Below are 17,050 nucleotides of genomic sequence, written 5' to 3' on the forward strand. Positions count from 1 at the left end.
TCCACTGCAACAACTTTGTGACATGTACTGTAGATGAGGTTACAGAGTAATCAAGGATAACTCATCATAAAGGAATATAGAGTGACCTAAAGAACTATGCAACTAGTTCCATATGTCCAAAGGAATTTTTTTCCAAATAGCAACCCATATCACAGAGCATCTCTTTTTCAGAGGAGGGAAATCTCAAATACTGCTTGGGGTGATTCTCACGACCAACAAAAATTGGGCTAGGAGAGCCTAGCCCGATTTTGTTGGTCGTAAGAACCACCGGGCTCGCAGCCAAGCCCGGTGGTTCTTGAGCGGGTAACGCGCTCTAGAACCCCTTTTAAAAAGCAGGTTTGCAGAGCAAGCGCTCCAGCAAACCTGCTTTTTAGGCTCGTGATTAGCCCAGGCGCGGCTTCGCACTGTGCCTACTCATGAGTAGACCCCCGGCCGGGAGACGAAAAGCCGCCTCCTGGCTCGGGGGTCTCCCCAGTGTGCCCTGCATGCTCACGCAGGGCATACTGGGGCTTGCGGCGGCCACATGGCCCCCGCTCCCCCCACCGGCTCCGTCACGGAGCCAGCCATCGTGTGGGCGGCTGATCCGGCCACCCAGGGCTCCCTGCCCGCTCTCCCTGCAGTTTTAGCAAAAGCGGGTCTCACGGATCGTGAGACCCGCCTCCTTGTGTTGTAACATGATGGTCTGATGTTGTAAGGAAGAGTCAAGAATTCCACTAAATGCATACACATGCCTGAAGTAGCTCTTTTTGTATCCCATTATGTTAGTTGGAACATAAGAGAAACTACAGAACTATGGGATGCAGATAGGACCAAAGTCAAATACATCCCAAAACACAAGCCCTCTTAACAGTCCAATGATCTAACTCACCTGATGGAGTCTCACCCTCACTTGAGGTGGTGGTGGTGGTGGTGGTGGTAGTGGTAGTGATGGTGGTACCTGGTAAAAAAGAAAGAAAGGAAGAAAAAGAGAATACAATGGTATGAGATTTTACTGAAATGACTGAAGTCTTTCTCTCTGTGGCCCAGAGACACTTTGGTTCAGAAGACAAGGCCTCCCCAGATATTTACTCTGAAGACTCCCAAGAAAATGATCACACCCTTAACTGTTCCTCTCCCAAGAGTTTATTAGGTCTCACCACAAATCAAGGAAAGGATGCAACAGAAACCAAGGTAATTCAGCTGATTGAAGGTGCTCAGGTTTCCAGTATAAATCTCACACAATCACTTTTTAACATTTCCCTGTTGACAGTTTTTCACTTCTAATTTCATGTGTTCTAAAATCTGGTTCCTCCCAATTGTCTTGTTCCAGTATGTCATAGCTTGTTCATCACTTATTCCCCAATTTCATGTACCCTGATTGGTCATTCCCTCCTGATCACGAACCCAATACATGTTGGTTTCCTTTACATCAGCTATGTGTCACCCGTGGTCTCCTGTCTTTGTGTCAATAGCTATTAGCTCATGTTACTTAACTACCCATTTGCCTTACTTATGAAGTTTCCCAGCACTTAGTCCACTGAACTAAGTGAGACAGCTGCAAACTCACAAGTTATTGTAAGGTCACATTTAAGGACCAGAGGCCTACATTTCTATCCAAGCAAATGAAAGTTTGGTCAAGTCAAAGTTCTCCTTGTCAATAGCTATTGCTATTATGCTTCTAATAACAGAAATTGTGCAATATCATCTCCGACAATGGCTTTAAAAGAGGTTTACTTCATGAGAGGCATGACAGTGTTAAAGTCATGAAACATTTAATTGCAACAAAATACTTACCAAAGAGACATGTTGGGACAGAAGGTTTCCACTGACTGTCAGCCCCACATTTAATAATGTTACTCCCAGTCAAAGTATATCCTTCATTACAATTCAACGTTAAGGAATGATCATAAGGGTATGAAGCCTGAAATGGACTTAAGACGTTTCCATTTGCGATTTCTGGTCTACGACAGCTAACCACTGGAAAGAGAAGAATAGCACTAAATAATAAAATTTGCACCAAATAAGAAACTGGAGCCCAATTTTGAAGCCAAAAGGAATCGCGCAACTTTGGGCCAAAAGGAAATATAGCTAGAATCCAGGCCTACCTTTTGCTGGCCAAACCTGCAGAAGCCAAGAATCAGGTCCATTTTATACAGCTTCAAATAACTCATTGCTTCAATATAAGATATAATCTATACCCAAAGTTCTGATATTCAAGGGAAAGAGTCATCTGCTGAAGGTATTTCACCAAAGCACAATTGATAGTTCTCTCTACTAGGGGTGGTGATAAATGGCACATGTGATAAGAGGCACAAATATGACAGATATGATAGAATGTGATCCTGAGTCCATTTACACAGATGCTAGGTCCACTGAAATTAATGGGAATTCATTCCAGGTAGGAATGTTGGGAATTCATTCCCAACATTTGAATCCAGGTAGGAATCAAAGTGCTACACCTGAAAACATTCGCCCCAAATTATAAAAAGCTATTTCCCCTAAGTAATCTCATTCTACTGACTTGAGAATTCTAAGTTTTCTACTACTGATTGTTGGACCTGACAGTATTATTGCTAGAAAAGCTTGCACAATGTACATATGCAACTCCTATCAGCAAGCCAGTAAAGGATAAATTTAGGTCATTTTGCCTTTTAGTAATGATAGGAGTTACTAGATTGAGCTGAATTTGTCACCCCTATGCTCTCAGAATGGGGCAAGCCAAAAAAGTTAGATCTGCACATTTATTATGTGCAGACAATTAATATTCCTCTTTGCTGCATAACAGGAAAGAAAAGAGCTCCACTGTTTTTGTTGTGCCTGGTCCACTAAGTGGAGTAGCCCAAGTCCAGCTAAAGATAGTCATGACTAATGCTGCAATTCTATGCACACTTATCTGAGAGTAAGTCCACTGAACTAAGTAAAGTTTACAGCACAATCCTATGCACGTTTAATCTGAAGTCTCACTACAAACAGAACAATTTAGTCACGACTATCTTAAGCTCAGAGTTATATGCTCCTCCACAAAATGATTTTTTAACTAGCAGGACAGCCTCTCCCAGCACTGCTATCTCCACTGAACCTGCTGCACAAGACCCACGCAAATCTGCGGAGGCTTGTGTGCAGCACAGTACTTGGTGGATTGAAAGCTTATCCAGGAAGTAGGGATCATTTTCTTCTCTAGCAGTCGTGCACAATAAGAGTAGTTTAGCATGCTGGAAGGAAAACACTGAAGATGAACTTCCCTCACCTTTGCATTCCGGTGCAGGTTTATCCCACTCCCCATTTTTTCCATCTTTTGTAGTACACACAAGATTCTTGCTTCCAATAAGAGTGAAACTGGGTTGACATGTGTACGTGGCCACCTGGCCATAGTCATAGTCTCGACTACCATCATAATCACTGCTACCATTGTCAATCTCTGGAGGAGGGAAACAAGGAATACCTGCAAAAAAAGGTATCAACATTCCAATTATAATGCAACTGAAATAGCAAAAGTATAGCTATTTGGGCAGTATTCAGGCCCAATTCTTTCCAGTGAAAAGACAGGGCCTGGGATACTTTCTGCCACCAGAATAAAATTAAAAGAAATGCTGTAATAAATAGATTCTTTCCTCTCTCAGAGGATGTCTGTCACAGAGCTCACATGAGTAAGGAGCTCTGTCCTTTCTGCACTCATCTAAGCAAAAGAATGAGAATGGAGTTGGAAATATACTCTTCCACCTGCCACCAGTCCCAGAAGCACTGTGAAGATTAATCAACACCTGGTGATTAATCAACAGGAGAGAAAGATGGAGGGGACTGTAGAGAAAGAGGGAAAGAGGCAGCAAGTTAGGTTGCAGAGAATGGCAGAGAAAGGTCCATTTTAAAAGAGCCATAACGTTGAGGATGCATAACACTGAGTTCATTAAATGATTTTGGCCTCATAGCCTAGAACCATTTCCCCCAGTTTTGTACACTCTCATTATAGAAAATTCAGCACACTGCCCCTCCAACACACACAGCCCCCCACCCTATATCATGTGGCAAAGTTGCTGCACCAATTTTTATTTATGCTTAGGACACCACCTTCCATATGCATTATGGGTTAAGTCAGCTCCAAAAGCAGAGAGTTTAAAATCCTTGCTTTTAGAGAAGACTCAGAGCAAGTCAACGCAGCACATTGTCTGGGAACATAGGAAGCTGCCACATACTGAGTCAGATCATTGGTCTATCTAGCTCAGTATTGTCTTCACAGACTGTCAGCAGCTTCTCCAAGGTTGCAGGCAGGAATCTCTCTCAGCCCTATCTTGGAGAAGCCAGGCAGGGAACTTGGAACTTAGATGCTCTTCCCAGAGCGGCTCCATCTTCTAAGGGGAATATCTGGGAATACTGGCCTAAGAAATATCTCCCAAAGGGCTGATAGGGGTGCACAAACAGTTTAGTATTTGCAGATATTTGACAACATTCTGACCAAAGCTGCATGCATGAAAACTGCATGCATGTAGTCGCTGCACTTCCAAACCGCAGGGACTCATGGGGGAGAATTTCCACCAATCTCCGAATTCTTCCAGAAGAGCTCCATGCAACCTGAAAATATGTCCCTAAGGGTCATGCAGGAGGCATATTTCATTTAAAACAGGGCTGCACGACTTTGGCCCTCCAAAGGACTACAACTCCCATAAATCCCAACCACAATGGCCAATTCTCAGGGATGATAGGAGTTGTAATCCAAACTTCTACAGGAGGGCCAAAGTTCTACAGACCTGATATAAATGACTTAGGAAGGTGCTGTGGAGGGTTTGTGAGGAAAAAGATCAATTCCAAGAAAAAAAGACTTCAGCTATCCGCCCCCCCCCCATCTCAAAAGTTTCCCCTGCAGGACTTTGTTTCATACACGGTGGGGTTGTAAAATTCAACTTCATTGGGCAAAATTTTGTACAGAACCTGGATCAATGATTGGCAATCAATGACAACCTGAACCAGTGTTGGCATTGCTAGGTATAAAATTAAGAGATCCACAAAGTCTACAAAGACTTTGTAGCAGCAAAGATGGAAATTGCATCCCATTGGAAAAGTGAGGCGCTCTTGACTGCTGGTATACTAGACTTTGGAGATTAGCATTAATGGACAAATTAACATAGAAATCTCTTCTGGAATGTCTCATTCTGACACTTGTCATTTGCTGGTTCCCGCTGATCAGTTATGCCTATAATCTCCAAGATGTCGGTCATATTACAAATGGCCATTATAAGTTTTGGAGAGATGTTCTTACAATAAAACAACGCTGTATTATGTACATACAATTTCATTTTATGTTATGCTTATGAGTTGTATTGGTTTCAGAAAGTGTCAAAACAAACAATAAGTTTAAAGATGTTCCCCCTGCCTCTTGGCATAAGCATCCCAAACTCCTCCCTTCATTTGATGCAGACCATTTCAGTTCCAATTGTGTGTGAATTTGCAGAAACAGTTGGCATACCTAGTCACCTAGGTACCTGTTGTATCACCTCAGCACAACATTTTCCTGACCTTGGAGAAGCTGAGGGTACAACTGAGTGGCTAGTGATGTTATGGCACGCATACTTGCTTTGTAGATTGCTTTGAGAGCACGCAAAGCATGATGAGAGAGCTAGATGGAGATCTGTAATTATTCCAATCCTATACTAAAAATTTGCATCACAAGAGTTACACCAAGACACAGACCTTAACAGCTTTAAATGAACAAATAATCTTACGTTGGCAAAGTGGTCCTTGATAATCCCAAGCAACTACGCCGCCTGCCAAAGTACAACGGGCAGAGTTTCTCCCTATTAATCGGAATCTAAATGGAAATACAAGTTTAAATGTTAATGTGTGATATGAAAAGTTTGGATTAATTTTTGATAGCAGTTTGAGGCAAGCAAACATCTTGTTCTATTCCTACTTTTCAAAAAAACACCAGGACACCCCCCCCCATTAAAAATGCTCTTATTAATGGTGGCCATAGCCCCCGGCCACAGGTTGCAAGGCTTTCTTATATTAAAGATTTGGCTTTCAAGGTTAGTTACATGGACTAATCTGGCAATATGTGCTTCACTCCTTGGTTTAAAAAGTACAAAATCAGAAGAAGAGCAGAGTCAAGAGGCCTTGAAATGTCTTTTCTATATACAGGTGAAACTCAAAAAATTAGAATATCGTGCAAAAGTTCATTAATTTCAGTAATGCAAATTAAAAGGTGAAACTGATATATGAGATAGACGCATTACATGCAAAGCGAGATAAGTCAAGCCTTAATTTGTTATAATTGTGATGATCATGGCGTACAGCTCATGAGAACCCCAAATCCACAATCCCAGAAAATTAGAATATTACATGAAACCAATAAAACAAGGATTGAAAATAGAACAATATCGGACCTCTGAAAAGTATAAGCATGCATATGTATTCATTACTTGGTTTGGGCCCCTTTTGCAGCAATTACTGCCTCAATGCGGCGTGGCATGGATGCTATCAGCCTGTGGCACTGCTGAGGTGTTATGGAAGACCAGGATGCTTCAATAGCGGCCTTCAGCTCTTCTGCATTGTTTGGTCTCATGTCTCTCATCCTTCTCTTGGCAATGCCACATAGATTCTCTATGAGGTTCAGGTCAGGCGAGTTTGCTGGCCAATCAAGCACAGTAATCCCATGGTCATTGAACCAGGTTTTGGTACTTTTGGCAGTGTGGGCAAGTGCCAAGTCCTGCTGGAAAATGAAGTCAGCATCCCCATACAGCTTGTCTGCGGAAGGAAGCATGAAGTGCTCCAAAATCTCCTGATAGATGGCTGCGTTGACCCTGGACTTAATGAAGCACAGTGGACCAACACCAGCAGATGACATGGCTCCCCAAATCAACACAGACTGTGGAAACTTCACACTGGACTTCAAGCATCTTGCATTGTGTGCCTCTCCATTCTTCCTCCAGACTCTGGGTCCTTGGTTTCCAAATGAGATGCAAAAGTTGCTCTCATCAGAAAAGAGGACTTTGGACCACTGAGCAACAGACCAGTTCTTTTTTTCTTGAGCCCAGGTAAGACGCTTCTGACGTTGTTTGTTGTTCAGGAGCGGCTTGACAAGAGGAATACGACATTTGAAGCCCATGTCCAGGATCCGTCTGTGTGTGGTTGCTCTTGATGCACTAACTCCAGCCTCAGTCCACTCCTTGTGAAAGTCCCCAACACTTTTGAATGGCCTTTTCCTGACAATCCTTTCCAGGCTTCGGTCATCCCTGCTGCTTGTGCACCTTTTTCTTCCACACTTTCCCCTTCCACATAACTTTCTATTAATGTGCTTTGATACAGCACTTTGGGAACATCCAACTTCTTTTGCAATTACCTTTGAGGCTTTCCCTCCTTATGGAGGGTGTCGATGATGGTTTTCTGCACAACTGTCAAGTCAGCAGTCTTTCCCATGATTGTGATTCCTAATGAACCAGACTGAGAGACCATTTAAAGGCTCAGGAACCCTTTGCAGGTGTTATGGATTGATTAGCTGATTGGAGTGGGACACCTGGAGCCTAGACTGTTGAAGCTTTTCACAATATTCTAATTTTCTGGGATTGTGGATTTGGGGTTCTCATGAGCTGTATGCCATGATCATCACAATTATAACAAATTAAGGCTTGACTTATCTCGCTTTGCATGTAATGCGTCTATCTCATATATCAGTTTCACCTTTTAATTTGCATTACTGAAATTAATGAATTTTTGCACGATATTCTAATTTTTCGAGTTTCACCTGTATGTGTTTACTCCTTGTTTCTTCAGTACTGGAAATCAACATGAAGGTTGTGACACAAAAAGGATGTGCACAGAACCAAACCATGGATGAGGAGGGTGGCGGGTGGGAGGCATGGTTTAACCTACCTCCCCCCCACAACCGATGGAGCTCATTTTCAGGGTGCCACCATGCACCCATGCTATTCCCACTGCTCCTGGAAGCATGGCAGCTGGGAAAATAAGTCCCAGCCTCCAGGATTCCCTTAATGCACCACACAAACAGCACAGTGCATTCAGGGATTCCCCTGGGCAACCAACTCTGTGTGCGTTTGGGTTGCATGCAGCCTGAGATGTTGTAACTGAGATGATGATATTTCCATATTCCAGTTGGTAGGCTGACACTACCTAGTGAGCTTGTGGCAAACTCCATTTCTTTCATAAGAGAGGGCTCCATTTCTGTTCCATCGCCCTTCCAGTATTGAGAAAGGTGCAGTATAGAGGTCAGCAGAGTGGGAAATGGCTCTCAGGTTGAAGGGCTTTTTGGGGTTGTTTTGCCAGATTCGCCCCCACTTGAAAAATAGTAAAGATCACTGTCTCACAGTGTTTATAAAAAAGATTTATATTAAAATTGCCTTTTCCTACACAGTCCCAAGGGGGTGTACAACATTAAAAAGCAGTATATAAACAAAAATAATACAGTCAAGGTAAAGTGTGCCATCAAGTCGGTGTCAGCTCCTGGCAACCACAGAGCCCTGTGGTTGTCTTTTGTACAATACAGGAAGCGTTTCCCATTGCCATCTCCCACGTAGTATGAGATGATGCCTTTCAGTATCTTTCCTATATCGCTGCTGCCTGATATAGGTGTTTCCTATAGCATGGGAAACATACAAACAGGGATTTGAACCGGCAACCTCTGGCTTGCTAGTCAGGCCGTTTCCCCGCTGCACCATTAGGTGGTTACAAAATACAGCAAAATGAGGCAAAAGAGAAAGAAAAAGAGTCAATTATAAGGAGCAGCAACAACAAAATCACAGATCAAGATATCAGTGTTGAGATATCAAGTAACAGACACACTTAAGCAAGTCTTATCTGAAGACAAAGGGTCATAGCAGGCTTTGAAAAAGTGCTAAAAGGAAGGTTCCGGCAGGGGAAAAAAAGGAGAGTCCCACTGGCTTCCAGTCCAGTCAGTCAATGCTATAACAAATGGAGTGTAGAGTAAGGGATAAGCCCAAAGTGTTTCGGCGCCTCTTTGGAGAGGCACTGAAATGCTTCGACTCTCTGGAGCCGAAACATTTCAGCAAGCGGTTCCCTTAAGAGGCGGTGGGCAGGTTCTACCTGCCCGTCCTCCAAGCGCCGTGGCTGCTCAAAAGGAAATGCTTCTGTGCAAGCGACAGCTTGTGCTGCTTACCTCTTTAAAATGCCGCACCACAGCAACGGGATGCGTCCCCCGGCATCCCTCGCATGTGCCGACGCGGCGTTTTAAAGAGGCAAGCAGTACAAGCTGTCGCTTGCACAGAAGTATTTCCTTTTGAACAGCGCTGCAGCAGGGTGGCACAGGCTTGGAGGGTGGACAGGTAGGACCTGCCTGTCTCCTCTTAAGGGAACCCCTCGCCACCCTTGGATGTGCACTGAAGCAATTCGGTGCACATCCCTAGTGTAAAGCTCATTCAGTCTCTAATGGCCCATTAATACATAACCACAGAAATACTGAGATGAACAAAGAAGTCAATGAGCCTATACAATCTGGAGAGACTCAGTATTAGGGGCAGTTACTGTAGCACCAGCTTGGTCAGCAAGTACACGAGTCATCCCCACGTGATGGTAAGAGATACAAAACTCTAAATTCCACTCCTAGCAGTAAAGCACTTGTTTTCTACAAAAATGTGCTGGAAAGCTCTACAGAAATCCCACAGCTCATTTTAGCTAACTCAAAATCTGTATAGCATAAAATGTTTTATACAAAAAGCACCTCTGCTCTTGTCATAAGCCACTGACCATCCCCCACAGTACGTGATAATACAATGTTAGCCAAATTAGACTAGAACACAACCATGTTTTTGACAAGATATGACGCGCGGGCGCACACACACACCCGAGAGTATCATCCCAGAGACTTTGAGGTCATTCACACAACCAAAACCTGGGTAGGACAAGTGCCCTACCCAGGCTTGGGAGTTGTGTGCTCTACCAATGTTTTGTTTCGGGAAGCCAACAACTAGAGAGGAGGAAGGAGAAATGATTGTGTGGAAATGAGGTAGGAGGAAAAGCTAGGTAGGACAGCACTGTAGTATCCAGCTTTCATACCCAGCATTTGACCAAGGTAGGAAGAAAAGCAGTCCTGCCCAGCTTTTCCTTCTACCTTGATTTCACACAGTCACTTCTCCCTCCTCCTACCTAGTTGTTTGCTCCCACACAACTGAAAATTGGGAGCACACACAGCTCCCAAACCTGGGTAGGATACTTGTCCTATCCAGTTTTCAGTTGTATGAATGACTTCAGTAAATAATTAGGACTGGCCCAAATAAAGTCAAAAGAAAAACTACACTACTCAGTATCAGCCTTGGTATCCTATGGCTGGAACCAAGCAAAACTGACCACAATCCAGTTTTCCTGAAAAAGTAAGCCAGGATTTTCAGAACCATTTAAAGACACAAATGCTCTATAGCACAGGACACCTGAAAAAAGTTATCCTTAGTTTGTAATACATCATACAGTCAATGTGGTTCAGATTTACAGCTCTTAATGTTTCTGAAGTTAGCATTTTGGGGCTGTGTACACCACAAATTCTGTCCAGCAGATTTACACAAAGCTAAGCAGTTACAGCAGTGACCTGCAACTCACCCAAAATCACAGGTAAAGGTTATTTCAGCACCAAGTCGGTAGTCAGTCGAAGTTGTTACTCTGCCATTTTCTAAATCTGGAGGAGCACACCGCTTTCCTTAAAAAAGAAAATAAAATTAAAACTAGCATTATCTTATGCTTTTGAGATTTATTTATTTTTTTAAGCAGCAAACCTGTTTTTCATGAGCACCCAGAAAACAATGTCTTCTGGCTCAGATGAGTGACCTCTCCAGTCCAATGCATTTGGCCTGCTGGTGATTTGAATAGGGATAAACAGTGTACAAGGAAGATGTGTAATGCTGTGCTTTTTTTAGAAGTCAACTATGGAAAATGCAGCTGTTCTAGGCCTCACTTCATCCTCCTGAGTTAATAGGTGGAAAAGACACTCAACCTGCTGCAGATTGTACTGTATTGGTTATTTGACACTTCTAAGAAACTTAAGAAAATATACCACAAAAGTATCCTCACAATCATCTGTGAGGTCAGTTAGGTTAAGAGATGGTGAACTGCCTAATGTACCCCACAAGCTTCATACCTGAGCAGGTATATGAACCAAGGTTCCCTAGATACTCTTTCCACCACATGGGACTCACAAGGTTTGCAGGAGAAGCTGCCAACACACCTACCCTCAAACATTTGGCAGATACTGGGGGCCAGAATGCAGCAATGAGGTAAGGACAGAAACTAGGCTTAAGGCAGCACTTAAGCATTATGATATGAGTTGAGAATGTCAAGATATTGAACTCAATACCCTGATTTTTATTGATCTTGGGTTCAGAAGCAGAATCCTTACAAGCTTCATGTGCAAAGTGCGGGGGAGAACAGTGTTGAGGCTCTGAGGTAAAACCAAGGTTTCAACCTGGTGCCACGTGATATCTGAACTGGTGAAATGTCAAGAGTGGTACGCCAGTGATGCAGAGTCAGATGCATTTTAGCATACATTTGTTGTACTTGGGATAACAGTCATTCAAAACAAGCCCATCATTTCCAAAACTCCATATTTGTTATTCCTTATAGAAGCATTTGTAAGTTTTACCCTCAACTGCAAAGAATATTTGAGCAGAAACAAAAAAAGACTATTTAAGCCAACAGAGAACATGAATTGAAGTGTGTGTATCAAATATATACATGTAATGGATTAGGAAAATAGTGGCTGACATCCAGATTAGAGTTGCATGAGAAATCTTTTGCACATGTGGGGGCAGGAGAAGCATCTTTTTTTTCTCCAATTGTCAATTTCTTTATATAGCCCTCTGTGTTTCCTGGAAATATGTCCCCAAGGGATGTGGTATCCCAAGGAACACATTTGCAGAGGCACAGAAGGCTGCAGAAAGAAGGTGGGTCAGCAAAAACCACTTTTTCTCTATTACAGGCTTGCAATATTTTTCAGCATGCGGAACATTCATCTGGATGTCAGCCAGTGAGTGAAAAAACAGCTGCTTACTATTCCATATAATCGTAGGACTAAAAAGGTATCCAACGAGCATCACATATAGCAACTTTAATTTAATAAGGGACCAGGATATCTTAAGGATCACCTGTGCCCGCATGAACCTAACCAGGCTTTCAGATGCGCCTCACAAGCCCTGATCTCTAGCCCACAGTTGTCTCAGCTTCATTTGGCTGTGAGCAGTGACAGGCCTTCTTCGTGGTGGTGCCACAACTGTAGAATGTCCTCCATAAGGAGGTGCGTTGGGACCCCTTAGTTGGCATGTTTTAAGAGAACTGTAAATACTTTTTTATTCTGTCAAGATTTTGACAGAAAGTGTTGGCTGGCCCCTGTTGATCTTGCGTGTAATATTATTTTCCTGCTCTTTTAAAGATGCTTTGAGGTTGTTTTTACTGGACTTTATTCTTATTGGTATGTTGCAGTTTATCATTGTATTTTGAAAGCCGATTTGTGAGGTCTAGTGTCTAAAAGGTGACAAAGGAAAGCTTTTAACAAATTAAAAAACACAAGGTTTGTTTGTCCCCACAAAGTACACAGTTCAAGTATGGAACTCTCTCATTGGTGAGAGTAATAGGCAATAGTGAAACCAAATTCCAGATCACTAGGAAATCTCAGCATTAGAAAGGTTGCAAAGGATAACCCATCCTCCTCAATTTTAGCTGATAGAATCTGGCCAAAAGAAAACAGACTATTGTGTTGTTCCCCAGGCCTTTCCTAAGTCTGAAGCATCTGCTTCAATCTAGAGGAACGATATCGAGATAACAGGTCTGCTCTCAGGTCTGTATGGTTATTCTACGGTTTTATATATTAAACCAATGAAGTTACCAATTTCGCAGCACATTAATAGCTTTTAAAACTTCTTTGCAGAATATATGCAGAAGGACCAGGTTCACAGTCGGGTGGGGGGGTGCTCATCGATCCAGCACTGTCTCTAGAGGCTCAAGTGGCCTCTGTGGCTCAGAGCACCTTTTATCAGCTTCGGCAGATACACCAGCTACAACCTTACTTGAACAGAGAAAGTTGGCCCACAGTAACTCATGTTCTGGTAACCTATTGCAATGTCCCATGTTGTACTTGGGGCTGCCTTTGAAAACGATCTGGAAACTGCAGCCGGTACAAAACATGACTGGAAAATTATTAACTGGTACTGGATGTTTTGACAATTTTACGCTAGTGCTTCATCAGCTGCACTGGATGCCAGTCTGTTTCCGGCCCAATTCAAAGCCCTAAATTGCCTGGGACTGGGTTACCCGAGAGAGCACCTTGCCCCATATGTCCTGACTCAGACCTTAAGATTTTCTTCAGAGGCCCTGCTCCGAGTGCCCCTTCCCAATGAGGTGCAGTGGGTGGTTGGCTGCTAGGGAGAAGGCCTTTTCAGTGGTTGCACCTCGTTTATGCAACAGCTGCCCCAGGTGGGACATTCGCCTGGCTTTATCACTTTGTTCTTTTAGATGTTAGGTAAGGGCCTTTTAAATTTTGATTTTTAAAATCGATTTTTTAAAAGGTTTCAGTTGTTTTGTATTTTTGTGTGTGGTGATTTTATGTGTTATGTGTTTTTACTTGATGTTTTAATGCTGTGTTGTGAGCTGCCCAGAGAACAATTAGTTATGGGGCAGCTAACAAAAAGGGTTTTTTTAAAAAAAGATATTATAATGGGAGGGAAAACATTTCTTGAAGTTTTCTGATCACTTGCTAACTGAGTTACCCCTGTTAACTGTAGGGATGGGCATGGAACTGTAGGGATGGGCATGTGCCAGCAAGCGCATCGGAGACTTCCAGTTATATCCAGACAACAGGGCGGCAGGGAAGTACGCTGCTGCCCCGATGAGCTTTTCCATAAATGGGTGCCAGTGGGGGAAAAGCGGCGGGAGGGTTAAGTGCATCCTCCCCCACTCTTAAAGCAGCACCCCCGCCACGGTTCTGTGCACATCCCTAGTTAACTGTGCCAAGAGGCACCCTTTAAAGAAGTGATTCTCTTATATTTAGCAGGGGGAGAGCAACTAGCCCTATCTGGTTGTTGCTGGCACCCATCTTACCAATTTCGTTTTAGACTGTGAGCCCTTTTGGGACAGAGAACCATCTTTCTGGGACAGAGAACCATCTTTCTGTGTAACCCCTTTGAGAACTTTCATTGAAAGGTGGCAAACATTTGCAGTAGTAGCAGCAGTTTTGGATCTCTGCACGTATTTTATGAGAGTCACTGTTGCCAAAAACAGAACTGTGACAAAAGTACTCACCTTGACAAAATTCAGGAGCTTCTGGTGACCATGTGGAAGTTCCAGTACAGGTAATCCGAGGTATTATGCCACGGATAAGTTCATAACCCGGGATGCAACGGTATGTCAAAGTAGTCCCAACAGGATAGGTGTCTTTTAGTTCCCCACTCCTTAGTTCAGCATGTGGTATCCGTTCTGGGCGGTTACAATCACCTGGATATAACAGATACAGAAATGTAAAATTAGGGTGTGTGTGTAAGTAAGAAAAGGTTCATCATAGCACCAAACTCTGGACAATTCATAAAGTTTCACACCGTACTCATTGAGGCTTTATGAGCATGTTTTATACATTCTTGGAGTTAGAATGCTGGATACAGCTGAAACAAGACTGAGAGCAAGGTTTTCTCTACCATCTCTATGGCAACAGGTTAGTACCCAACAGGTGACAAGAGATGGAGGATGCCAAAGAGTCCACTGAGGTTCTGTGTTTTGTTTTTAACTTCTCTCCCATGCCCAGGCTGTACATTGCTTGAGCCAGTTTATTAAGGTTGTCTGTGCAACGAACCCAAAGAGAAATGCACTCTTTCATAGTTCTCTTCTAGACAACTTCATAGTGTGACCTCTCCTATAAAGTCAACTAATGACAGTTTTTCAACTTGGACATTTAAAAAGTAATAGAAACATAATTTCCAAGTGCAGGGAAAAAAGGAAAATGGTTGATGCAGAGAAAACTGCTGAAGGAATCAAGGGCTTCAATATCTGACCAATGTTTAAAAGTTTGAGAAATTTAAGAGGTGGACTAGCCAATTCAGTGCCAAGTGTCCCAGAGAAGGAATCAGAGGACTCATTTGTTACAGCAGTCGTTTTCCTTGAATCCCAACTTCAAGTATATGCTGATGGGATCTGAGCTGTCAGTGACTGACCAGGAGAGGGATCTTGGGGTCGTGGTGGACAGCTCGTTGAAAGTGACAACTCAATGTGCGGCAGCTGTACAAAAGGCCAATTCCATGCTACAGGTCATTAGGAAGGGGGTTGAAAATAAAACGGCTAATATTATAATGCCCTTATACAAAACTATGGTGGGGCCACATCTGGAGTACTGTGTACAATTCTGGTAACCACATCTAAAAAAGAACATCACAGAACTGGAGAAGGTGCAGAAGAGGGCAACCAAGATGATCAGGGGCCTAGAGCACTTTTTTAATGAGGCAAGACACCTGGGGCTATTTAGTTTAGAAAAAAATACTACTGCAGGGAGACACGATAGAGGTCTATAAAATCATGCATGGTGTGGAGAAAGTGGATAGAGAGAAATTCTTCTCCCTCTCCCACAACATTAGAACTAGGGGTCATCTCATGAAATTGATTGCCAGGAAATCTAGGACCAGCAAACAGAAGTACTTTTTCACACAACACATAATCAGCTTGTGGAATTCTCTGCCACAAGATGTGGTGACAGCCAACAACCTGGATGGCTTGAAGAGGGGTTTGGATAACTTCATGGAGGAGAGGTCTATTGACAGCTGCTAGTCGGAGGGCTGTAGGCCACCTAAAGCTTCGGAGGCGGGGTGCCTCTGGGTACCAGTTGCGGGGGAGTAACAGCAGAAGAGAGGGGATGCCCTCAACTCCTGCCTGTGGCTTCCAGCGACATCTGGTGGGCCAGTGTGCGAAACGGGATGCTGGACTAGATTGGCCTTGGGCCTGATCCAACAGAGCTGTTCTAATGTTCCTTTAGGAAGCCTTCTTTTGTGAATACATACAATCCAATATTATACAGGTTAAGTTAGAAGTAAATGGGGGCTTGACAAATCCAAGGCACCAGAGAGCCATGGCAGAAATAGAACCATGGAACCCAAACTACGATATTCAGAAACAGAGTTATTTAACAACATCTTTATTTGCCCAAAGCAGTCCTGATTCTTTCCCAAATATATTACTTTTAAAGGTGATAAAGAGAAGCCCATTTACCCACTGCCTCCACAATGCCCATCACTAAGTCCTGTAACTTTTTCAAGTGTCTACCGTCTGGCTCCTGGATCCAAAGAAAATTTGTAATTTGCCTGAAGTAAATTGACCCAAATCTCATCAGACTTATACTAAGGTAAATGTGCATAAGTCTTCAGCATTTGTCCATTTCCAGGTGAATATTTGTAAGCAGCAGGCTCTGCAAATCAATGCACCTAAAACTCATTATCTGCAAAAAGTTGCAGTGAATGTTGCTTATCCAAACTGACTAGTGGGCTCAGCACTGGCAGCAGTATCTCCAAGCCAGTTCCTGTAGAGCTGTCCAAAATCCCATGACTCCACCATCCCTCCTCTGACTTATTTCACTTAGGTACTATAATCACTAAACCACCTTAAGTGGCACAGTAGGGAAATGCTTCACTAGCAAGCAGAAGGTTGCTGGTTTGAATCCCCGCTGGTATGTTTCCCAGTCTATGGGAAAACACCTATATCGTGCAACAGCGATATAGGAAGATGCTGCAAGGTATCATCTCATACCACGCAGGAAAAGGCAATGGTAAACTCCTCCTGTATTCTACCGAAGAAAACCACAGGGCTCTGTGGGCACCAGGAGTTGAAATCGACTTGACAGCACACTTTACCTTTACTCAAATCAGGGGCAGACTGGAAGCATCTGAAAGGCAAAACTACATGTTCTCATAAAGCTGCTACTTTGTAATGTTTCTTTGAGTTTCTTTATAACACCTGGTTTATGTAGAAGGTATGCCACAATGTCTTCACTGTGGGTGCTGACCAGTCTTGTCTCATTGTTGGGGGAGCAGGGTAACATACAGAAGACGGATCATCATGTATTGTGATTAAAGCAGTTGTTATGGTGAAGAAAGGG

The 17,050-nt window shown here is 43.2% G+C and overlaps 1 protein-coding gene across 16 annotated transcripts in view; it reads right to left on the reverse strand.

Moving 5' to 3' along the window:
• Nucleotides 1-17,050, reverse strand: part of LOC128321999 (complement decay-accelerating factor transmembrane isoform-like) — a 125,444-nt gene that overhangs the window by 32,041 nt on the left and 76,353 nt on the right. For all 16 annotated transcript variants that reach the window (XM_053242656.1, XM_053242652.1, XM_053242660.1 and 13 more), the window contains 6 exons: nt 14,221-14,412; nt 10,534-10,630; nt 5,694-5,779; nt 3,227-3,421; nt 1,774-1,956; nt 869-937 (listed from right to left, as the gene is read on the reverse strand). In XM_053242656.1, coding sequence (XP_053098631.1) covers nt 869-937; nt 1,774-1,956; nt 3,227-3,421; nt 5,694-5,779; nt 10,534-10,630; nt 14,221-14,412 — 822 coding nt within the window. The remainder of the gene's footprint in view (nt 1-868; nt 938-1,773; nt 1,957-3,226; nt 3,422-5,693; nt 5,780-10,533; nt 10,631-14,220; nt 14,413-17,050) is intronic.

Source organism: Hemicordylus capensis, chromosome 4 (assembly GCF_027244095.1).
Source record: "Hemicordylus capensis ecotype Gifberg chromosome 4, rHemCap1.1.pri, whole genome shotgun sequence".
Classification (NCBI taxonomy): domain Eukaryota; kingdom Metazoa; phylum Chordata; class Lepidosauria; order Squamata; family Cordylidae; genus Hemicordylus; species Hemicordylus capensis.